Here is a 24,119-nt window from a genome sequence, read left to right as displayed (position 1 = left end):
TGCAACTGCCATCACAGAATCACAGAACTGTACGTTTGCAAGGGACCCCAAGGATCTTCTAGTCCACCCCCCCGCAATGCAGGAATCTCAACTAAAGCAGCCATGGCAGATGGCCACCCAACCTCTGCTTAAAAGCATGGAATACAACATGGCGATGGCAGCATCAACACATTGGCTGAAGACCCAAGTCCTAGATAGACATGGCTTAAAGGCCATTTGCTTGTTACGGAGTGAGTTTTACCCATACAACCTTTGAGGTTCATAATGTTAACCATGCATTCACCTTCATGGAATATGAAAAAAAATGCCAGAGGAAATAATAGAATTATAGAGTTGGAAGAGACCACAAGGGCCACCCAGTCCAACCTCCTGCCAAGCAGGAAACACCATCAAAGCATTCCTGACAGATGGCTGTCAAGCCTCCGCTTAAAGACCTCCAAAGAAGGAGACTCCACCACACTCCTTGGTAGCAAATTCCACTGCCAAACAGCTCTCACTGTCAGGAAGTTCTTCCTAATGTTTATGTGGAATCTTCTTTCTTGTAGTTTGAATCCATTGCCCCGTGTCCACTTCTCTGGAGCAGCAGAAAACAACCTTTCACCCTCCTCTATATGACATCCTTTGATATATTTGAACATAGCTATAATATCACCCCTTAACCTTCTCTTCTCCAGGCTAAACATACCCATTCATTTTTACTCATTGCTACAATTTCAGAAATTGGGAAGGCTCAGGAGAGAAACATTTCCCCCTCCTACCTTGTTTCTTTCTCCCCTCCCTCTATAGTCTTTATTTTTTAAAATAAATAAATAAATTATAAGCTCCCTTTGGGTGGAGGGGCAGAGGCCTGCCATTTTGGTTTGTTCACCTAGGGTGTATGCCTACCAGACATTTAAAGCAAAGTTAAAGCACAATCCCCCTCCCAAAGAAAATCCTAGGAGCTATAGTTCACCCCTCATGAAGCTACAATTCCCAGCACTGTTAACAAGCCATAATACCCAGGATTTTTTGGGATAAGACATGAGCTTTAAATGTATGGTGTACATGCAGCCTTTGTAAAGGCTTTATTTATGTGTGTTAGTTCTAGTGTAAATAAATAGCAAGCGGAACCCTGCAACAAAATGTTGCAGTGTGAAGTGCTTCCATTCAGGAATCCAAACCACAATGAACCCACTGGGTATGTCCAGTTCTCACGGGTTTGTTTTTGAGGTGCCCCACAGGTTTTTTTTGTTTTTTTTTTGTCCCCAAAGCCCGGCGATACTGACTGTATATCTGTGGTGCCATTTGGCTCCACAAGCAATGGGAGTCTCCCCTTGAAGACTGGACACAAAGGGATGGAGGAGAGAAGTTTGAAATGATCTTAACACGCAGAAATTGAATTTTGTTTTTGTTTTGCTCTGTTTAAAGCAAAGCAAATGTGCCTTTAACAGGCAAGAGAACAGACAGACATAAGCAATGCCTTGGCACATCGGATCAACGATCCACCTGCATGTTTACTCAGAAGTAAGTCCCTTCAGCATTCAAGGGGGCTTACTCAGAAGGTAAAGTGCAACCACAACGAAACCAACCCCCCCCCAAGCCCCTCTGCCAAACCCACAAGCAAGCCACAAAAATAACAGCACTCTCAGTCCTTAGCAACCAGCACTCAAAGGTATTCTGCTGCTGTTTGCAGAGGTTCTCTTGAATGATCACAGCTTGTCACCGTTGACTTTGCCCTCCATGAATCTTTCCTTTTTTAAAAAAAGCCACTGACTTATGCTGCTGAGAGAACACCGCAAATCCACTTTGTCTGTTCTTAGTAGCTGCAAGAGAGGAAGGCGAGAGCTTTCCGTGTCTTTTTTTTTTTTTTTAAACGCATCTGTTCAAATCTTTAAAGAAACAAAGCTTCTTGCTTGCAGACTAAAACAACTTAAAAAAAACTTTCTTCTTCCCCGCTCTCCTAACAAGTTCCAGGAGGATAACTCTCTCCCTGGAATGCGAAGGCAATTATTTCCCTCCCATAATGAGTGACGGAGCAGCAGCGCATGCAATTCAACCGCTGCTCCAGCCTCCTCTCCAAGCCCTTTTGCAGATAAAACGAAGACTCTTGGCTCAGCCCGCCCCGCACCATACCAATGAGGAATCCGAGGAGGAACACGCCGACTGCCACCCCCACAGCCAGCACCCAGGAACGGCTCCTGTTGCTCCTTGCGTAGGTGGGCTCAGTGGCAGCATGCAGGGAGCTCCACATCTTTGCTGTTGCAAAAGAAAGCTTTCCCAAGCTCTGGATTCCGCCTGACCTCTTCCACTCCCCTGCCACATATACAAGGGGGGGGGGGAGAGAGAGAGAGAGAGAGAGAGAGAGAGAGAGAGAGAGAGAGAGAGAGAGAGAGAGAGAGAGAGAGAGAGAGAGAGAGAGAGAGAGACTCTGTACAAGGGGGCAAAGTCTTCACACTTTTCCTCTGTAACAGATCTCGACTCCTCCTGCAGGCTATGAGACGAGAAGGATCCTCTGCAGACCAGGCTCCAAGTGCTGTACTGCTGCCAAGGTCTGTGGCCTGGCACTGCCATTCCTTCACTCTGGAGGAGAGAAAAACAGGTGTCTTCTCAGGCTGAGGCCACCGCTGTCCCACTGGGGATGCTCTGGAAGGGCTGGTTTGGTTCGGAAGCATCGATTTGGGCAGCATCCGTTTGCAAAAATGTCAGTTACTAAGAGGCGCCCTTCAGGAATACATGAATCGCACAAACAGGCAAAGGTGTTGGCCGTCATAATACAAGGATGGGGAAACTGTGGCAACCCAGATGTTGGCAGACTCCAGTTCTCATCTGTACCAGCCTGCATGACTAATAGTGAGGGATGTGGGGGAAGCTTTGCCGGTTAGCTCAGTTGGTTAGAGCGCGGTGCCGAAAATGCAAAGGTGATGGGTTTGATCCCCCGTATGGGTGCATATTCCTGCATTGCAGAAGTGTGGGCTTTCAAGTTCTCTAGAAAGAGGGTTGCCATACGTCTGGGATTTCAAAGGCAGAAGTGAAATCCAGAAAAAAAGCAACAGCTTTCAGGGTGTCCTGGTTTTTACTTTTTGAAATATGGTGACCCTACTAGAACTCTTTATTAGGGAAAATGTGAGACGAAACAGGGAGTGAGAGGGGTGGTGTAGGGAGGACAAAAATTAGGCTGCTATGGAAGCGGTGAGGTCGGTCTTTAGATTCAGTTCTGAGATGGAGATTGCAGGCTGAATAAGTCCCAGGTGCTATAGGCATCAGGCTACGTACCTAGGATTCTGGAGTAAAGAAACTACGATGAATGCTCAATAATGCTCAGTAAACAGGTCATTGGTGTAGGAACCCTACATCAATACAAAGTGCTGATCTAGTTTGCACGCCTGCCAAATATCGGGATTATATAAGAAATCTGGATATAAATCCTGAATATGTTGGGAAATGCTGGGTAAACCAGACTGGCTGGCTGGGCATCTGCTAATGTACTACCATCTTCCCTGATGTATTCTGACATGTGACAAATGAAAACAGGCACAGACCTTTAGAGAGGATCATCTGTCAAGGGAGCTTCCTGATGACCTGTTTACTGAGCCTTTTTCTGGATTTGGTTGCAAGGAGTTTAGACAATGTTGACTATTTAATGTGTATTCATCCTGATCTGTTTACACGGAAGTTAGATGAGGTTGCGTCAAAGCAAGTGTTATCCCCATCTCTTATAAAGTCTGATCTTTATATCGCCCTGCCTTTCTGGGAGTTCATATTAACAATTGTGCAACCTGAATTTGTGGTTGAATCCCACCCCAAAACAGCAGCAGTCTGGAAACAACCAATGTTGTTGTTTTTTTCTCCCACTTGAAACTACACATCTGCAGAGGACAATATAGCAGCTGGAGACACTGCCTAAATCTGCGGCCCAGTGGAGAAGAGTCTCCATCCCTGGTAAATGTTATCCGCTGGCAGGTGATATTGGAGGACTGTTGGCAGGTGGGGTGAAAATATCAGATTGAGATTGAGAGCAGGGGATGCGGGTGGCACTATGGGTTAATCCACAGAGCCTAGGGCTTGCCGATCAGAAGGTCGGCGGTTCGAATCCCTGCGACGGGGTGAGCTCCCATTGCTCGGTCCCTGCTCCTGCAATTCAAAAGCACGTCAAAGTGCAAGTAGATAAATAGGTACCGCTCCGGTGGGAAGGTAAACGGCATTTCCATGCACTGCTCTGGTTCACCAGAAGTGGCTTAGTTATGCTGGCCACATGACCCGGAAGCTGTACACCGGCTCCATTAGCCAATAAAGTGAGATGAGCGCCGCAACCCCCGAGTCGTCCGTGACTGGACCTAATGGTCAGGGGTCCCTTTACCTTTACCTTAGACCACCTTTACAAAAAGCGTCAGTTGGAGGGAAGCTTTATTGGCCGATTTATGTTATTATTAGTTTATGTTATTATTATTATTTTAAGAAATTGAAGGCCATACAGAAAGTTGGGAAAGAAAGAAAGAGAAAAAAGGAGAAAGAGAGAGAGAAGCTCGTCACAAGATCAGGAGTAAAACAATCTGGAAACACATTAAACTAACCGAGGGGACTTTTCTGAGTGACAAAAGAGGAAGGTGAGAAATGTGAAAAAATACCATTCAGCAGAATAGCATGGAAACTGTAATTTTAATTATAGCCAGAAATTTACATGGAGTGTTTATATTAAATAATATAAATAATGGTAGTACTAACAATTGACAGAAAGGGTTGTGGGAACACCTTTCTTTTATCTCTATTTCTTTTGTCTTTTCTGGGTTTTTTCTCTGTGTGTGTCCCCCATTGCTTTCTCTTTTTTCTGATTCTCTTGATATATTGCTTTTTATGATGGATCAAAGAGGACATACAAGGAAGGGAGTCTGCCATTCGATGTGTGGATAAATGATAAGATATGTACAATATAAATATGACAGAGAGTCTTTTAAGTTACTCTTTTTCTATTATTTTTGCTCTTTTTCTTTTCTATACAATTGTGTTTTGTCTTTTCCCTTGTTGTTGTTTAGTCATTCAGTCGTGTCCGGCTCTTCGTGACCCCATGGACCAGAGCATGCCAGGCACTCCTGTCTTCCACTGCCTCCCGCAGTTTGGCCAAACTCATGTTAGTAGCTTCATGAACACTGTCCAACCATCTCATCCTCTGTCGTCCCCTTCTCCTTGTGCCCTCCATCTTTCCCAACATCAGGGTCTTTTCCAGGGAGACTTCTCTTCTCATGAAGTGGCCAAAGTATTGGAGCCTCAGCTTCAGGATCTGTCCCTAGGGAGAGCATTGCACAAATGGGAAGCCATTGCAGAAAAGGCCCTGTTCTCGTGTTGCCACCCTTTGGACCTCTCATGGAGGAGACACACGGAGAAGGGCCTCAGAAGATGATCTCAGAGTCCGGATCGGTTCACGTGGGGAGAGGCAGTCCCTGAGGCACTGTGGTCCTGAGCCATTTAGAATCCTATTTTGGCATTATGCGGTATAAAGTTAATTATAATAATAGGTATTTTGCAGAGCCCATTTTCCAAGTCAGAAATAAATAAATAGCCAGTGCTGTGTACCGATATGTGTCAGAAAAGGACCTGAGAGACCAGGATTCAAATCCCCACTTGGTCACAATGCCCGCTTGATGACATTGGGTCATCTGCCTCTCACCCTGGCCTACCTCACAGGGTTGTTGTGGGGTTGGGGGACCCCAAGGATCTTCTAGTCCACCCCCCCCCCTGCACATGCATGTTGACCACTTAGAGTTCCTTGGAGAAAAAGGTGGATTATAAACGCAATGTTTAAAGACCAAATACTATAAAGTGTGTTGCATTCTGCCTTCCTATGGCTCCCGTTAAGCTTGCATGTTCAAAGAGGCTGCAGGCCTGTTTGTTTTTTGTGCCTTTCTGAGTGAAAGAGAAAACCATAGTTCTGTTGGTAGAACATGGTGGGTGGTGGGTTCAAACCCCACATTGGGCAACAGATTCCTGCATTGAAGGGGGTTGGGCTGGACGAACCTTGTGGTCCCTTCCAACCTTACAGTTACAGGATTCTATGATCCCTTATTTAATTCTACGAAGCAAGCAAGCAAGCAAAAGAAGCAGTTTTCAATTTCCACTAATGTTTCAAATTTACCACTAGATGGCAGGAATACACCATGAACAATCAGTGCCATCATTCCTCGCTTTCTAGGCTTTTAAATAAGGAATTATCAGTGACAGAAAACCACTTCCTTCCCTGCACAAGCTTGTAACATGGTGATCTATGGGGCAGCCCACCTTTCCAGTCTCCCCCCGCCCTCTGTGACACATTTGTCAGCTGCTTTCCTTTCCTCCCAACCTTAGAACCAATATGGTGGTTATATCTGTGTTGGATGTTTTGCCTGCTAACATCTGTTAAAAAAGAGTTTAGGGGTACTCTGATTTTCCTCTTCATACTGAAATGCTGCCCCTGAATGAGGCCAAACTTAGATTCACAAAATGCTTAGGGGTCTGCGTACCCCCAGAAAAAAAGCACTGTAGGAGTGAATATATGCATTATTTGTTTGTGTGCGTCCGCATCTCTGTATCTTTTCGGCACGTGCTCAAATCGTTCTCGTTTTGGTAAGCCTCCCCACAGGCTTAGAAATTTCAGGTAATTTTAACAGTAACTTGTGTATGTCTTTTGTAAACTGCTTTGAACTGGTTTTTGTTTTAGTTTTACAATCAAGCAGTGCATAAATTTTACGAAACAATCAAACAAACAAAATATCTCCACAACCCACACTTTGCTTTAAGAAATAAAATAATGATGAAAAATTAGAAAACCAGAGAAGAGAAGGAAGGAAGTCAGGAAACTCGGCGGAGTTTGTGTAATATTGTAAAATTATATCTGATGAATATGTATTTATTTTGTTTGTTGACGAAAAATAAAAATATATTTGAAAAAAAAGAAATAAAATAATGAAAGCTGAATGTTTTTGTGACAGGCAATGCACAGGAGGGGGACAAATACCCCCCCCCCCGTTAAAGGCGATCACCCTGCCTTTATTTGCCCGCCCCCCTATTTCTGAACTCCTGTCATTAGCACATACTGTTATTTTTCTTCCTAGCTCATCTAGAAATATGCTTTGCTCCAAACTTAGTTTGTTTCTAAGGTGCTACTGGAAAGATTTTTTTTATTTTTTATTTTGTTTTGACTATGGCAGACCAACCTGGCTACCTACCTGTAACTGTTTCTTTAAATAAGGCCTGTCCAACAGGTAGATCGTGATCTACTGGTAGATCACTGGACTTCTGTGGTAGATCACTGGTAGATCACTGGCTCCCCCCAAAGAAGCTCAGCAACGTTGGCTCCCCTAAAAAAAACTCCACATCTTTGCCCTGAAGCCCCCCAAACAGGGCTTTCCTTCCTAAAAAAGCTCAACTTTGACCCGAACCACCCAAAACATAGGTGGCTTTCCTTCCTAAAAAAAAGCTCAACAACCTTGACCTGAACCCCCCAAAAGGGGGTAGATCACTGCCAGTTTTTAACTCAGCAAATAGATCGCAGTCTCCTGCAAGTTGGCCACCCCTGCTTTAAATCATACACTGACCTTGTCACATTTGTGTCATAATGCAAATATCTATCACATTAAGAATGTGCTCCTTGGGATGCTGAATTATGAAGCCACCATTGCTATCATGGAGCACACAGCATACAAAGAGAGTTGTCTCGAACCAGTGTGAGCCAGTGTGGTGTAGTGGTTAAGAGCGGCAGACTCGTAATCTGGGGAACCGGGATCGCGTCTCCGCTCCTCCACATGCAGCTGCTGGGTGACCTTGGGCTAGTCACACTTCTCTGAAGTCTCTCAGCCCCACTCATCTCACAGAGTGTTTGTTGTGGGGGAGGAAGGGAAAGGAGAATGTTAGCTGCTTTGAGACTCCTTCGGGTAGTGATAAAGCGGGATATCAAATCCAAACTCTTCTTCTTCTTCTATGGAATGACCGGTAGCTGAGAATCGGATGTACCGAGGCTAAGTTGTCTCAGGGAACCATTTCCTTTTAGCTTAGCCTGGGGGTGCAGCTCATAAAATTCTGGATTCGTGCTTCCTAAAGCTGGTGGCTCCCCGTGTAATGACACACTGTGAGCTCCTCTTCCCTTTGTGGGGTTTTCTCGCTTCCTTGTCTTCCCAGAGACATAATAATAAAAAACCCACAGATATTTATAGTCCTTTCTCAACTATCCGGCGCATGCACCCTGTAGTAAAAATTAAATGCCAAGCATCTGCTTGAGATTTATGGTGCTGGCAGGAACATTCTCCCTCTCTCTCTCTCACTGCGCAACTTCCTTTCTCTGCAACAATAATCTCATTAGCTTGTGCTATACGCGTACTTATGTTTATTGATCTAGCAGCTCCCACCAGGCTTCCCACCTCTCTTGCAATACAATACACTGCTGAATTTTAAAGGATCCTCTAGGACAGGGGAAGGAAGCCTTCTGGCATGTGGAATCCACTTTGGGGGGTTTTGTGCATTTTTTTTTAAAGAAGAACCCCAAGATCCACCAATAAGAACCAAATAAGAAGCAAAATAACGGGAGGGCAAATTGCTCTTAGAATTAAGGCCCGCATTCTCTGCCCAGGAATCTCTTTTCCATACAACAGCTGAGTTCACAATCACCTAATGATGGTTGTTTTATGCAAGTATGGAAGCCTTTTTTGGATTATTGAAAAAAGAAATGTTTTAGTGTGCTGAACTCGCGAGCAGGATTTGAACTGTGAGCAACGGAAGGTATTGGAGATAATTGTGTTGTTGTGGTGCTATAAGGGGCAGAAGATAGGGTTCAGCAAAGGTGCAGGAATAAAAAACACTCTGGAAAACAGGGTGGGAGATACATAAACAAAAGGAAAATTCACAATGTATTGGAGTGTATATGGTTTTTTTAATTTCAATAAAATATAATCTTAAAAAGAGTTAGGTTCACAATCCTCCCCCCCCCCAATTTTTTTTTAATTTTTTTTTTACCAATAATCATAAATAAATAAGAATAAAAATGTGCACTGCACCACCGAGACCAAACCTCTTGCGATGGTTTGACCCCTTTCCGTTGTAACAGTGCAGTACAAATTCTACAAACACCCTCCATCTCTCCTCAAAATAATTTCTCCTGCATATTCCCCATCTTACCTTAATAGCACGTGTTAATATATCATTAATAGCTGCATCCCACACCTCTTCATACCATTCTTCCATTTTATATTCCGCTTGCCCCCTTCCACTTCCTAAGCTCGCAATCCCGTTGCATAAAAATCCATTCCTGGTTTCTGCCACCACCTCAAGTATTCTTCATTTGAGCAACATAATCAACAAAAGAAGAAAAAGTCCTTTTGTTGAGGCTAAGCAGATGGGAGTCAGAATGGAAATCAAATCAAATCTCCTAGTAGATCCCGACAGTTCTCCCACCTGTCCCTGCTTCAGGGCATGGTCCATGGAGTACCCCTCCATGGACCATGGAGAAAGTACCCCTGAAATGATTCGGAGCCCCCACACGGCTCCCATTCATTTCAATAGCACCTGAGTGTAGAAGGGCTATAGGCACTTTTGCCCTTGGTGTTTCCAATAACCACCATGGCAATATTTTCTTCCGTTAACAACCCTCAGATCTTGCAAAGCAAATAGATATTGAAACCTGGTTTTAGAATATCGAGTGGAAGTACTGTACAAGAATCCTGAAGTATTGACAATTGAACAACTTGTCAATTTGACATCAGTGCCATTTCCATTATGCTAAAATGATTACTACCTACTTGGCTGTGAGTCCTGGAAGCCATTGGTTTGGGTCCTCTCCTCTGGAGCAGGAGAAAACAGGCTTGCTCTATCTTCCATTGGACAACACTTTAGCTATTTGCAGAGGGCTATCTTCTCTCCTAAGGACCCAGGTGGCGCTGTGGGTTAAACCACAGAGTCTAGGGCTTGCTGATCACCTAGCAGTTCGAAAGCACGTCAAAGTGCAAGTAGATAAATAGGGACCGCTCCGGCGGGAAGGTAAACGGCGTTTCCATGCCCTGGTTTCACCAGAAGCGGCTTAGTCATGCTGGCCACATGACCCGGAAGCTGTACGCCAGCTCTATCAGCCTATAAAGCGAGATGAGCACCGCAACCACAGAGTTGTCTGTGACTGGACCCTAACGTTCAGGGGTCCCTTTACCTTTATCCAACTGAAAAACTAGGTTATTTAAATCAGTGTTGTGAGGGGAGGGGAGGGAGGGAAACACAGTTTCAGTGGCATGCTTTTTCAAGATCTATTGATATAGCACTTTGAAAAACATAATACCTTTTTTGTTTTTTTTTGTTTCTTGCTTTTAATTTCAAATGCATGGCCAGGAGCCAGGGACAGAGTACAATGCTTACAGCTGGGGATGTCCCACTCTCGGAGGCAGAATATTTTGCTGACATACAGCTCTACTTTCAAAGCTAACAATGGGACTGCATTGTGCACAGACGAGTACGCTGGTCCGTAGCCAACGGTCACCATCAAAAGCTTCGTTGTGCTTCAGTTCGTATGGGTTGCTGCAGGTGAGCAGGTGAGCACAGTGACACCACTGGGCTTTGTAATCAGATGCATGAAAAGAACAGGAAGCAGGAATGTGCTGCAGGTGAAACAGGGCTGTATGCAATGCTCTCTGTCCACTACCTCAAGGGCTCATGCACTAGGCGACGGGTGACCTGTAATGTTGCGCAACGGAGGGATCCAGTGCAACAGCTGCACTAGTGGGACATTGTTGCACAACAACTGTGCAATGTATTGCAACAACGTTACCAGCAACCTGCTTAGGCATTCTCTTGCACGACAAAATTCTCTTTGGCACAAATTTTTTTTGCCGGAGGAACAAGTATACTGGTAAGTGACTTTAACGTGGCACTACATGTAGATACATTAGTTAGGAACTATCCCTGCATGCAAAGGCAGGCTCTGGTGGATTGAGTAGTGGGTCTAACAATCAAGAAAGCGGCTTCTGCATGAGCTGTAGAGGGAAGTGAGGGGCAGATGGGGCTCATCAACCTGGGAAGGGAGCCTATCTAGCAGAAGGGAAACTCTGTTCCTAAGCCTCTGCTGTCTTGCAGCTGATATTCATTTTTGAGAAAGGCTTCGGGAGTAAACCCCATACCTGTTGCCTTGCAGGACATCTTCAGGAGTGAACCCTATACAAATCCGGAGTGGAGTCCCTAAGACGGATGGATGCTGCCCTGTATGCCTCCTTCTGGCAACTCCTGCAGCCAAGCTGGTGCCAAACATATTGCTTGCCTTTGGATCACATCAGCAAGAACAAGAAGGGGGTCTTGTCGTCCACACACTGCTCCCCGGGGCAGTCACTTCGGTGCTGCAAACGCAGCAGTTTAACTTCACCCCCAGAGGTTCACTCCAGTGCCGGATTTACGTATAAGCTAAACAAGCTATAGCTTAGGGCCCCACTCTCTTGGGGCCCACCCAAAAAAAATTAAAGAAAAAAACCTGGATGTAATTTCCAAAATGTAAGATAAAAAACAAATAAAATAAAAACTAGATACAGCAACAGTGTTTTGTGCTGTGTAGGCTCCTATAGTGTAAGTAATGGGCCCCGCCTGCTAGCCTGCTCCCTAAAATATCACTGGTTTGATCATTTCTATATATAGGGTGCCTACATTCTGCATGTGCAAATGACTTTAGATCCCTATTAGGTCCATAAATTACCATATAGCATATATTCAACACAAAAAACAGCGACAATTTGTTGTTGACAAAGGACAGCTGGACATATACAGGGCCCCATTACCTTCAGTAGCTTAGGGCCTCATCAAACCTAAATCCGGCCCTGGAGCACTACATTGTCTCTTGAGACACACGGATGCCAACAGCAACATTAAATGCAGCCCATAGTGTTCACATATGGGTGTCCTGTCTGAGGTTAACATAAGAAGAGTCTGCTGGATCAGGCCAGTGGCCCACCTAGCCCAACATCTTGTTGTCACATTGGCCAATCAGATTCCTGTAGGACCCGAGTACGTCCCCTTCCAACAACTGTTAGAAGCTTCTGGAAAATGACTGCCTGAAGCGAGGAACCTGTATGTGGTGGGGACTCCATAGTTTGGGGTGTCTACATGAAAAGAAGAAGAAGAAGAAGAAGAAGAAGAAGAAGAAGAAGAACAAGAAGAAGAAGAAGAAGAGTTTGGATTTGATATCCTGCTTTATCACTACCCGAAGGAGTCTCAAAGCGGCTAACATTCTCCTTTCCCTTCCTCCCCCACAACAAACTCTCTGTGAGGTGAGTGGGGCTGAGAGACTTCAAAGAAGTGTGACTAGCCCAAGGTCACCCAGCAGCTGCATGTGGAGGAGCGGAGACGCGAACCCGGTTCACCAGATTACGAGTCCACCGCTCTTAACCACTACACCGCACTGGCTCTTAACTGCTCTTAACCACTATACCACACCACAGTAGAAGCAGGCTCCCCACTTTAGACAGTCACCCCTCCTCTTGTGGAGGGCGATGGGGACAGTGGGGGCAGAGTTTGCTTGCTCCACCCTGCAATGCCCCTCTCGTGCGGAGTCCCCCCCCTTCCCATTTCTATAAATTCTGGTTATAGTGCTAATATGATTGAGTTATTGGTGTTTGCCCTGGTTCCTTCAGCCTCCACCTGCTTCCCTCCCCGCTCTTTAAGGATTGTTGCCTGACAGAAACATCCATTATTTTATTCACTCATGGCAGATCGTTGACGTTGAAGATGATACCATTAGGGCGACGTGGGGCATCGGCAAATGGGCCAGATGTTGCCAGCTCAGGATGATTACCCAGTGACATATTTGCAGAGGGTCCTCATTTATCCAGCAGCAGTTGGAGAGAACATCTGGTGCTGGGAAAAACACCAGCCATCCTTCATCGGCTGCCTTTCAAACAGAATAACGGCAAACCCTGATAGGGCTCTGTTGGAAGAGAAGGAAGTGGTGGAGGACATACAGAGTAGAGAGATTAACCTCGATGATAAGCAAAACAGAAAGGACCATTTTTCTTAGGGTGCATTTGGACATTGGAATTATTGTGTTAGTTTCCCCAAATATAATGCTAGTGTTTCTGCCCCTTTCTCTAATGTTCTTTTCAAAGGCCTTTGGGGACATGATATATAATGAAATTAAGGGGGGGGGAGAATTAAAGTGACTTTTCCCAAGAGGCCAGAATCCTTCCTTCTGGGATACCAGACAGCGAAATCCCAAAGAAAGCCTCAATGGTATTTATGTATGTGACTCCAGCGGCAAGGATCCTCGATACTCAGAAACGGAAGGAGGAGAGAAGGAAGGAAGAGTGGCTGATGGAAATCTTGGAAGATGCTTGTTGTTGTTTAGTCGTGTCCGACTCTTCGTGACCTCATGGACCAGAGCACGCCAGGCACTCCTGTCTTCTACTGCCTCCCGCAGTTTGTTCAGACTCATGTTGGTAGCTTCAAGAACACTGGGTGGTACCCAGGGCTCCCTGCCCCCTTCGCCCCCCTCCCTATGCCACTGCTTCAGCTTACAGACGCTTCAGCTTAGAGACTCCACTAACCCAGATATAGTACCCCGGGTTAAGAACTTTGCTTCAGGATGAGAACAGAAATCGCGTGGCACGGTGGCAGCGGCAGGCCCCATTAGCTAAAGTGGTACCTCAGGTTAAGAACAGTTTCTGGTTAAGAACAGACCTCCGGAACAAATTAAGTTCTTAACCAGAGGTACCACTGTTACCATGAAATAATTCTATAAACTTCTGTCATATCACCCTTTTCTCTAAATTATAAAGTCCCAGAACTTTTCTTCATAGGGGAATTGCTCCATCCCCTTGTTCATTTCGTTGGTTGTTGAGCTTTTTTCTTGGCAAAGTTGTTCAGCTTTTTCACACACACACACACACACACACACACCGGACTCCCATCTCTGTTCTTTTCTGGAAGCAGAAAAGGGTGTGTGTGTGTGTGTGCAACACTTAGCATGAGAATTCCTTAGGTTATGGTGTACTATAAGGGAGGGAAGAAGGCAAGGGGTATGACTGTCAAATCTATTCTGCATTTCAGCGTGAGCGAGACCAGGAGCCAGAACGCAAGGAAATAATGTGTTAAGAAATCCATTGATTCGGGTGGCAGTCAGCACTATAAACAAACAGCAATAGAGAAAGTTCTACACTTAAGGTAGGCCTCAGGCCTTACCAACGCTCTGGTATTAAAAGTACAAAAAAAAAATGTTCTGTCATGTTTCCAAGAGGTAATTATTTGCTGGAAGAGGAATAATTCCCACAGCACAATATTAGGTCTATTTGCCTTTGGGCAACTGAACTGTTTGCACACTTTGACACACTCACATCCCGAAATGGGAAGTCTGTACATATTTCACCTCAGTCGTGATGTACTTGGTTGGGGGCGGCAGGAGCTGAAAGGTGTAAAGTTGCAGACTCACAGCCAGGGGGCAGCAGTGTTGTAGCCGCACAGACCACTCTGCATCACCGAACGAAACACACTTTGAAGGGCAACAGTGTAAATCTTAGAGTTACAGAATCATGGAACTGTAGAGTTGGAAGGGACCCCGAGGGCCATCTAGTCCAACTCCCGTCTATTCCAACCCCCTGCAATGCAGGAATCTCAACAAATGGTCCCCCATCCAATTGGAAACCATACCGGACCCTGCTTAGCTTTGCAAATGTGCTAGCGGTTTTATGTGCTCCATACAATCTCCAGACCCCATTCATTCAGTTAGCAGACCATGCCTACTGAGCATACCCAGGTGTTTTCTTGGGGGGGGGGCGGGGTGGAGGGGCAGGAGTTTCCTCTAGATGGTGCTGGTCTTTTAGCAGAGCTGAGGCTGCTTCTTAGAAGAGATGATGATGATGATGATGATAATAATTTATTTATACCCCACTCATCTGGCTGGGTTTCCACAGCCACTTTGGGCATCTCCCAACAGAATATTAAACATGATAAAATTAAAAACATGATAAAACATCAAACATTAAAAACTTCCCTAAACAGGGACTTCCGGCTGGCGACGCCATAGCGGGTGGTCGGGGCTGCTTCGGCTGCGAGGCGCCCGATCCATCCCGGGGGTTAGGAGCCCCGCAACCGCAAAGCGGGGCTCCGGTTGGGGCGCGGGAAGAGCGTCCCGCGCCCTGGGCTCCCCGGCGGTGCCCGTTGTGCTCCGAACCCTTCCCCCGCTCCCCCTGTAAAGGGGGGGTGGGGGTGAAGGGACCACGGAGCCGGGCCATAGGGGATATGCCCCAACCGGGATGTAAATGCGGCGACAAATCCCGAGATGAGCGTTGTGGTTCTACCTGTGATGATAGGTTCTGAAGAACCCGGAGGTCGTAAGTATGAGATTGGACTAAATACTTTACTGTATGGAACGATCCGGGGGAAGAAGAAAGGCAGCCTGTTCTTTTCCCTTTGGGCGGAAGAAGCTAACCAGCTTGAATGACTGTTGCTACTAATTGGATATAAAGTATCGGAATTGTGGAGAGTGAGACTGTTACAATTTCCCTTCGGGGAGTAAAGGGGTGAAAGATATCCCGATTTGAAAATCTCGGTCCTTACATACTGATTTCATGGAAAATGGCGATGAAAAGTTCTAACCGGACATAAAGACAGAAACTGCAATATGACACTCACTCCTACCCCTCCTTCTACCGTGTTGGGCTTTGTTTGGAGGCTTGTTTTGAATTCCACTTTGACGGACGAACAAAGACTCCTGGAACTGAGGTTGGAGATTCTCTACTGGAAAGTAAAAGCCTTGTGTGGGGGCCTGATAAGAAAGGAATTTCCCGCAGAGGAGGCTACTGAATATTTTGACACTTTGGAAGAATGCGTCTGCTGCGAACTGAGAGGGTGGATAGGAAGATGGAAAGAAGAGACAGGGCTGCTCCAAAAGAAAAAAGATTCCGTCTTTGGGGGTGGCAGACCCAAGACGGTAATAAGTTCTGCAATATCCAGCCCCCGAGGTGTGAGCTCGAGGGCATGGGACAAAGAATTGAGCTATTTTCAAGAAGAATGGTCTGGAGGAATGGAACAGCCGGGAGTTTGTGAGATGGATACTCTGAAGTTCGTCGCAAGGAGCGCGCTGAATTGTGTCTGCCTCTGTGACTTTTTGGAAAGAATAGACAATTGGAAACTGGGCTCTGGCATTACTAGGAGGAAAACAATGGACAGAAGGGGTGTGGGGTGAAGTAACAAATTAAATTTAAAACGGTTGGATATGGTAATCTGAAATTGGAATGTGAAGATCGGCAGCTTGATTAGATTTTTTGCTTTTTAAATGAGATATCTGAAGTTTTATGTGATTAGCAACAGATTGCAGGACAGAAGAATAAGTAATGTTTAAGAATAAGATAAGAATAATGGATGAGGATTTAGGATGAGGTATGATCATATGGGGGTAATACCAAGAAGACTAGTTTAAGATGAATAGTAGATCATGTTAAGTAAGATGATTTTTGCATTTTATATATAAAAGTATGTTTAATTTTTAAAAGAAGGGGTTAAGAAAAATAGATTGGATGTAAAACCAATGGTGAAAAGGCAGGGGAAGTCGTGTCAAGATACGGAAATAGAATTTTTTTTTTTTTTCTGAGAAGAAGCTTAAGGAAGAAGGAGAAAACTTGGCAATGTTTGTGTTTGTTTTAGTGAGTAAGTGATTTGTATTTTCTTTTTTAATGTTGGTGTGGGTGTGGGTTTTTGTTGTAATAAGAAAAATGTCAATAAATTCTTATAAAAAAAAAAAAAACTTCCCTAAACAGGGCTGCCTTCAGGTATCTTCTAAAAGTCAGGTAAAGGTAAATACGGCAAAGGACCCCTGACAGTTAAGTGCAGCCACGAACGACTCTGGGGTTGCAGCGCTCATCTCGCTTTACTGACCGAGGGAGCCGGCGTTTGTCCACAGGCAGTTTTTCCAGGTCATGTGGCCAGCATGACTAAGCCACTTCTGGCGGAACCAGAGCAGCGCACGGAAACGCCGTTTACCTTCCCGCCGGAGCGGTACCTATTTATCTACTCGCACTTTGACGTGCTTTCAAACTGCTAGGTGGGCAGGAGCTGGGACCGAGCAATGGGTACGGGAGCTCACCCTGTCGTGGGGATTTGAACCGCTTACCTTCCGATCAGCAAGCCCTAGGCTCTGTGGTTTAGACCACAACACCACCCGCGTCCCTCTAAAAGTCAGATAGTTGTTTATTTCCTTGACATCTGGTGGGAGGGCGTTCCACAGGGTGGGCGCAAGTGCTAAGAAGGCCGTCTGCCTGGTTCCCTGTAAGCTCACTTCTCTCAGTGAGAGAACTGCCAGAAGGCCCTGGGTGCTGGACCTAAATGTCTGGGCTGAACGATGGGGGTGGAGACACTCCTTCTGGTATACTGGGCCAAGGCCGTTTAGGGCTTTCAAGATCAGCACCAACCCTTTGAACTGTGCTCGGAAACGTATTGGGAGCCAATGTAGGTCTTTCAGGACCGGTGTTATGTGGTCTCAGCGGCTGCTCCCAATCACCAGTCTAGCTGCCGCATTCTGCATTAATTGTAGTTTTCGAGTCACCTTCAAAAGTAGACAGAGCTTAATATCTGATGCCTTGTTGAGCATTACGAGTGACACAGCTCAATCTTTTTCAGAGGCCCTGCTCAGCATGCCTTTGCCAAGGATGTCCTCACTGGACTTTTTCAGTGGTGGCACCCTAGTTATGGAACAGCTTTCCTAATGAAGCCTTTTCAGCCTTTCTTTTTTTTTTTTACATCAGTTGAAGAGCTGCTTGTTTACTCAGGCCTTTGAAATACCCAGCATCAGCGGTGAGCTACACCTCTTGGTTCAAAAACCTGTGTTCGGTTTTCTTTTTAAAATAATTTTAGAACAATTACCTTATTTATTTCCATTTATGAATTGCTCCCCATGAAATATCCCGAAGCCATTTCGCTATAAAAAACAAGCCCTAAAAACAATTGCACGATTTCATATATTGAAAATGATAACATTCAAAAGAACGCGTTTCCGACGTAAAAGCAATTTCAAATCCAATATAGATAAAGGCTGGGTTAAATTTTAATTGTTGCATGTGCTTTGTTTCGTGGGCTGCCCCGGAAATGTATGTTATGGAGTGGTGCTATAAATTGAGTTAATGAGTAAATAAAATGTAAATGCTAATAGCAACTTGTCCACAAGTGTTCAGGCTTTATTTTATTTTCCGTGGAAAGGAGTCCAAAATTCTCGCTCCGACATACACATCTGGCAAATGAAGCAGGTGTCCCCCCCCCATTTTCTTTCTGTAGTAAACCTGGACACGCTGTTCATTCCCAACTTCTGAGTTTTGGTGCATGTTTGGGATTGGGTTTTGGACTGACAGACCCCAACATGAGGAGGAGGAGGAGGGGGGGGGAGGAACACCGGGAGGGTGGGGCTGAACAATGAGAACTGAGGTTGGAAGCAGGAGATTTCTCCATGGTGCCTTCACTTCAGCAGCTATGGAAGGGGGATCAGGGATGCCGGCTCTACCTTCCAACCTTCCAGTGCAGTGGAGAGCCTTGATGGAGGCTGTGGAGGGCTGTGGGCAACCGAGTAGAGGGGCGCAACAAGAGGCTACAGCAACTGAACAGGAGCCTGAACAGCAGGGTGCAGTCTCTTGCCACTTAGAATCCAGCACTGAGTGCCTTCTGGCGGTTCCCTCCCTGCGAGAAGTGAGGTTGCCGTGAACCAGGCAGAGGGCCTTCTCGGTAGTTGCGCCTGCCCTGTGGGACGCCCTCCCACAAGATGTCAAGGAAATAAACAACTATCCGACTTTTAGAAGACATCTGAAGGCAGCCCTGTTTAGGGACTTTTTTTTTATTAAAGATTTTCTTGGTTTACAAAAGTGTGTACAATGTCTCTCGCATCTTTCCATGTAACATTTTTGCAGATCAATTTTGGTTGTTGAGACATTAGGGAGAGAAGGGGGAAGGAGATGGGTGGGGTGGGGGGAGGGTGGGGTGGGGTGGGGAGGCGATGTTTCTATTTTCCTTAATATATGTAGGATTTGGTGTCAGCATCGTTTGTGTTGGTTCTCTGTTATTCGCTTGTGTTTCTTTGGCGGTGAGAGGTCGCGATTGGCGTAGGGTGTGCTTGTTCATTTGTGGTTGGCTGTGGTGATCTTTGGTTTCCTGTGTGAGTGGGTGTTTTGGATCAGGTTAGCCATATTGATTATGATATTGGTTAGGGACGTTTTTGATGTCTGAAGTTTTATTCTGTTCTTAATGTTCTGTTGAAAGCCGCCCAGAGTGGCTGGGGAAACCCAGCCGGATGGGCGGGGTAGAAATAATAATAATAATAATAATAATAATAATAATAATAATAATAATAATAATTGCTACATTTGCAGATGGACAGAGACCCACCCAACTGAAAGGAGCACATGTTGGCAGCTCTGACATCCCTGCAGAGAGAGCAAGCCATCTTCCAGACATTAGCAATCTATTCTTTTAAACACACACACACACACACACATGCATGCAACCAGGGTTTTAGCTGCCACCAGCCTTTTCCAGGCAAGTTCTCATTTTCTGCAGTTCAGCCTGACCTGCAAGATAATCTAACGAAACCACCAATGGTTTTGAAACAATAGACTGAATTGAAATCAGAGCCATCTTCTATAGGTTTAAGAGAAGGTTACTGAGGCTCTGGAAAGGAGTCTCGCCCTGCAGTATGTTTCCTCCGAGACCTGCTTGTATTTTGCATTGATTTGTCTGGTCTCAGTACAGTGCTATTCACAGACACCTGCCTTTTTTTGATAGTTTCAGGATTGCCTAAAGACAGGGTTAACCATACTCCCGACAGAGAGCGAAGTTAAAACATGTCGCCGTCTCTGCCTTTCAAGACATATCCGAGCGTTGTCAGAAAAACGTGGTGCACTTTGTGCGAATGAAGAGACGCACATGCCAAGCTGGGTAATTTAAGATGACATATTGCCTGTGTGTTTTGGCTCAGGAAGATGGTATCAATCAATGCGCACAGATTTCTAAAGGACATTTGCAGGGTGTGTAAAATCCCGACTTGCTGTTCCAGGGCTCAACCGATTTCTCCTTGCTCTCTTGCTCTCTCTCTTTCTAAAGCAGAAATGTGGAACCTCAGCTGTGTGTGGCCCTCCAGACTTCACAGTCCACCCCGTGAAACTCTCTCCAGGCCACGCCTCTTCCCAAAGCCACACCCCTCTCCCTAGACCACTCCCTTCTCTGACCCTGCTCCTGCCTGGCCCTGCTCCCTGCAGTTTTAAATGCATTATAACCCTGTGACACCAGGTGGCACTGTAGAGTTCCATCTTTCGGCAACATGATTTCCCATTACAACGCCTTTTCCTGAAACGTGTTTTTTTTTATGTGTCTAGATCCAGTCTCAGAATCCCATATGTGCATAGCTGTACATAGCTGCCCCAGCCACCACCAATCTAGAACCTGCCTCCATTCCTAGGTTCTTTCTGTGCTCCTAAGACTCTTCTGTATGTGGCAAGTACTTTGTGACTACAGATAAATAATTACGTTTGCGCTGTATGTTTCCTAGCTTTCATTCGCTTGTCTAAAATAATGATTTCTGGGTGATGCGACATTTCCCTCCCTCCCTTTCTTTTTTAGGTGGAAGAGAAGACAGTGGTTTATGTTCAACCTGCTTAATTACTTTTAAAAAAAATTGTGTCTGGTTGCAAGGTGGGGGAGAATGCATTGTTAACGTTTCATCTTTCTGTCGTCCCCAATAAAATATTTCCAATTATGCATGCCCTGCACGCATGAACTTTGAATACTTTCTTCTCCCTTTATGTTTCTGCAGGCAGAGGAAGGAAATGTAAAATACCAAAAGTAAATCAAAGGGAGTGAGCAGAATTCCAAAGGTAAGAGTGATTGCAGGTTTACAGAAAGTGGTTTGGAATCATAATTAAAAGCTTTTTAAAAAATAAAAATAAAAATCAGAGCAGAAGACTCGGCGCTCTGCCTGTGTGCATATTCTCTAATATTTTACAGATAAGCACGCAGATTGTATATTAATGCACCCATTTTACTGTCTGCAGTATAAAAACCATAAACACATTTGGGACATAGGAAGCTGCTTTATGCTGGCTCAGACTTTTGGCTCATCTGTTTTAGTATTGCCTCTGCACTTACTTACAGCAGCTCTCCAAGGTTGGATGCAGGAGACATTGGCAGCCCTCTCTGGAGATGCTGGAGAGTGAACCTGGGTCTGTCTGAATGCAGAGCAGATGCTCTACCATTGAGCTACAGCCCTTCCTCTAACAGAGAGCTAAAACGGTCATTTGCTTGGTTGCCACCTGCTTTCCCCATTGGTCCCCGAATCCTCGATATTGTTTTAATGTTGCAACCCATCCTGGGACCTTAACATGAGTAGTGGGTATGCGAGTGGCACTGTGGTCTAAACCCCTAAGCCTCTTGGGCTTCCCAGTCAGAAGGTTGGCATTTCGAATCCCTGTGATGGGGTGAGCTCCCGTTGCTCTGTCCCAGCTCCTGCCAACCTAGCAGTTCGAAAGCATGCCAGTGCAAGTAGATAAATAGGCACCACTCCAGCAGGAAGCTAAATGGCGTTTCTGTGTGCTCAGGTTTCCGTCACGGTGTCCCATTGCACCAGGAGCGGTTTAGTCATGCTGGCCACATGACCTGGAAAGCTGTCTGTGGACAAATGCTGGCTCCCTTGGCCTGAAAAGTGAGAAGAGTGCTGCACCCCATACAGGGGCGGAGGAGGCACCCCCTGGGGGCATGGCACAACGTCAGGACGGAGTGCGCATGCGCAAAATGTTGTGCGTGCGCACTTGTGTCTGGGCCAGCGCTGCTGCTTCTGCGGTGGCTCGTGCAGTAGGGGCGGGGCAGCCCCATAGCGGTGCCAGCAGGCGGGCCCCGCACGAGCCGCGGGGCGGAGCGGCCTCACTCCACGGCTTGCTCGGGGGCCACCGGTGGGGCAGGGCGGCCCAAGTGTCACCCCCCTCCCCTGGAACCTGGAGCGGCCCGCCCCCCGCTCCCCTCCTAGCATTGCTGCTGACCGCATAGTCGCCTTTGACTGGACTTAACCGTCCAGGGGTCCTTTACCTTTACCTTTCCACCCACCAAGCAAAGTCAGACAGCCTGAGTGCCTTTCCCCTTAATAACAGGGGCAAACAAACCATTGCTTTCTGCGTGTGATTCTAAAGGCTAGGAAAACAATTCCTCCTGGAGTTGTAGCCGCTAGGCGTAATGGGAGTGATTTGATGTGCTCCAGCAACGCTCCTTGCTCATTTGCTGGACCAGATAACACACACACACACACACACACACACACACACGGAAAATGCATCATTTTCCTGGTGATTCCACTGGTATCACACTATTCTCATTTAATGGGGACCTGCGGGACTGTAATACAAAAGCCAAATGCGGCACAGGCAGGCATGCCTCTGCCCGATAAGGTGAACATACAAGCGAGCTTATAACCGAGATTCTGTCTCGCTGAGCCACACGAAACAATGAATGGAAATGTTCTCCGCTGCAGCCGCTCTGATAATCCGGCTGCTGGAATAGCTAGCCAGAGGTGGCACAGGCCACAGACATCTGCAGATGTGCCAGCGCTGAGTCATTTGCAGCTTTGCCTTCTGGGTCAACTTTTTATTTTATATAGTATGCGCTGAAAGGGGGGCATTCGTTATGAAGAGGGGACAGAAGCACGTCATGTAATTATGAGTCCTTTTTATCATTATAATCATTTACTCCCCTTTTGCATTTTCACGCTTTAGATCTCCCCCAGCTCAGTTGCGGGTGGGAAAGATTTCATTCAAATTCACAAAGGTGAATGATTCGGGGGAAGGTGGTTTTATGCACGGCATAACCTCCAACATTCCTCAGATGAAAACAGGGACGTTTCTCGCTCCCTTGGCAACTTACCGTCCTCGACTCCCATTTTTTGCAGAGCATTTCCTCTCTGAAGAAGGGTGAGTGCCATCACCGCTGCACCAGCCAGACACAGGACACACACCCTCCTCCGTCCAGAGAAAAACCCTCATCCCCAAATTTATTTTATTTTATTCTTTGGTAGATTTACACAAATTTTGGTAGATATTCCAAAATTTACTTTTGGGGTACATTTATAAAAAAAAACAAAAAACCCACACCAATAAATAAATTTTAGAAAGGGGAAAGATTAGATGCACAAAAAGGCTCTTAAAAAATCTAGACTCCTTGTGATCCACTCTGCAGGTGGGGGAAATAGGGACATTCCGGGATCAAATTAGAAGCTGGGGTGGCTTTTGTAATTCCGTAATTTTAAAGGAGGGGCTGACTGAATGTGTTTGCCAAGAGCCTTGAGAATCTGATCAGGAGAGTTTTAAATTAGATCTTGAGCGCGGGGTGTGGGGGGACAATATAAATGACAAAAGAGCACTGGCACTGGGGATAATAGCTTCACTGATGCACAGGAAACTGATCTGGTGCTCCAGAAACCTGCTACAGGGCAAGAAACTAAAGGAAAGAAGCAGCTGCAGGGAATGGCTCGTGGTTTCAGTTGTCTCTACACAAATGCACAGAGTATAGGAAATAAGATGAACTGGAGCTTTTAATACGACCTGGTTGTTCTTGTTGTTCAGTCGTTCAGTTGTGTCCGACTCTTTGTGACCCCATGGACCAGAGCACGCCAGGCACGCCTATCTTTCACTGCCTCCCGCAGTTTGGCCAAACTCATGCTAGTCGCTTCAAGAATACTGTCCAACCATCTCATCCTCTGTCGTCCCCTTCTCCTTGTGCCCTCCATCTTTCCCAACATCAGGGTCTTTTCTAGGGAGTCTTCTCTTCTCATGAGGTGGCCAAAGTACTGGAGCCTCAGCTTCAGGATCTGGCCTTCCAGTGAGCACTCAGGGCTGATTTCTTTAAGGATGGATAAGTTTGATCTTCTTGGAGTCCATGGGACTCTCAAGAGTCTCCTCCAGCACCATAATTCAAAAGCATCAATTCTTCGGCGATCAGTCTTCTTTATGATCTATCTCTCACTTCCGTACATCACTACTGGGAAAACCATAGCTTTAACTATACGGACCTTTGTCGGCAAGGTGATGTCTCTGCTTTTTAAGATGCTGTCTAGGTTTGTCATTGCTTTCCTCCCAAGAAGCAGGCGTCTTTTAATTTCGTGACTGCTGTCACCATCTGCAGTGATCATGGAGCCCAAGAAAGTAAAA

At 45.8% G+C, this 24,119-nt stretch overlaps 1 protein-coding gene across 2 annotated transcripts in view; it reads right to left on the bottom strand.

Moving 5' to 3' along the window:
- Window positions 1-2,293, bottom strand: part of FOLH1B (folate hydrolase 1B) — a 44,545-nt gene extending 42,252 nt beyond the window's left edge. Inside the window, exon 1 of one of the 2 annotated variants that reach the window (XM_033146103.1) lies at window positions 2,113-2,293. In XM_033146103.1, the coding sequence (XP_033001994.1) occupies window positions 2,113-2,230 (118 nt within the window). In that variant the 5' untranslated portion in view covers window positions 2,231-2,293. Of the gene's footprint in view, window positions 1-2,107 lie in introns of both variants that reach the window. The other variant, XM_033146104.1, reaches the window with a different exon arrangement.
- Between the last annotated feature and the right edge of the window lie 21,826 nt (window positions 2,294-24,119).

This window comes from Lacerta agilis, chromosome 4, assembly GCF_009819535.1.
Source record: "Lacerta agilis isolate rLacAgi1 chromosome 4, rLacAgi1.pri, whole genome shotgun sequence".
NCBI lineage: Eukaryota > Metazoa > Chordata > Lepidosauria > Squamata > Lacertidae > Lacerta > Lacerta agilis.
Note: the sequence above shows the minus strand (reverse complement) of the source record. Positions and strands in the feature narration are given on the sequence as shown.